Source organism: Ailuropoda melanoleuca, chromosome X, assembly GCF_002007445.2.
Source record: "Ailuropoda melanoleuca isolate Jingjing chromosome X, ASM200744v2, whole genome shotgun sequence".
NCBI lineage: Eukaryota > Metazoa > Chordata > Mammalia > Carnivora > Ursidae > Ailuropoda > Ailuropoda melanoleuca.
The window spans coordinates 21925675-21926657 of NC_048238.1; the positions used below are offsets into that span (position 1 = coordinate 21925675).

The 983-nt window shown below is 62.3% G+C and overlaps 1 protein-coding gene across 1 annotated transcript in view; it reads left to right on the plus strand.

The window, feature by feature from the left end:
• The first annotated feature begins 631 nt into the window (after positions 1-631).
• LOC117797485 (melanoma-associated antigen B17-like) overlaps positions 632-983 on the plus strand; it is a 1888-nt gene continuing 1536 nt past the window's right edge. Inside the window, 1 exon segment of the mRNA XM_034649912.1 lies at positions 632-797. Within this exon segment, the coding sequence (XP_034505803.1) occupies positions 632-797 (166 nt within the window).

The window sequence follows — 983 nt, forward strand, 5'->3', positions numbered from 1 at the left end:
GTAGCCAGGGACCTTTCAGAAGCGAAGTGAGACACTGAGAGAGTAATGAGTGGTGCACGAACAACATAAGCTGCATGCAGGAGTCCTTGTGGTATCATGTGTGGAGGGCTCCAGGCACGGCAGCTAAGCTCAGGCCCCCAAATACTTCCTACCAAAGGTTGGGAACAAAATAAGATGCTTGGTCTGAGGTCAGTGAGCTCCTAACAGTCAGTGAAAGCCCATGTGTTTGTCATGCGGGACTCTCCCCTACAATCCAGCACACATTACCCCCCCACCACTCCCCACCCCGCCCCCTGCAGACCTCCTGGGGGCCCAGAACCACATGAGCAGAAGTGGATCTCGAGGCCCTCGAGAACTTCCCCCTAACCACTACGTGCACAGTGAGGCCTTGCGGGACAACTCCTGCCTAGGGTGAGCACAGACACGGGCCCCACGAGTCGGTAGGGGTCGAGGTGCGAGGAGTCGGGGGTTACAACCGTGGGGACATGCCCCCGACAACCCCCCAGCCCCACCTCCCCTGGAAAGAGGGGCAACAGACCCTGCCCCACTCCGCCCCTGCTCTCGGGCCTCGGAGGTCCCAACAAGGCGGTGAAGCACCAAGTCCCATCACTTACCCCGCGGGGTCTCAGGGATGGCAGGCCTCGGCCCGGGGCTGCTGGACTCTGGCTCGGCTCAGCACACTCAGAGATCCCGGGCCGACTGGTGGGAAGGAGAGGACCCTGGTGAGGATTGCAGGGACTCCATACCGCGGAACGGGGGCCACGGAGAGTCCCCGCTCCTGGCCTTGGCCTCGGAGGGTCCGGGCTGGTTTCAGACGGAGGTGCTCCCTCACTTTGTGCTCCGGAGACTCGGGGAGGTAGGGGCCTTGGTCTAAGGGGATGGCAGCAGGTCAGCAGAGGGAGGTGAGGGCTACTGCCTGGGAGGGGAGGCACGGATCAGCAGGAGGATTCCTAGGGCCTCCCAGGAGTCAAACTGAGAGCCTA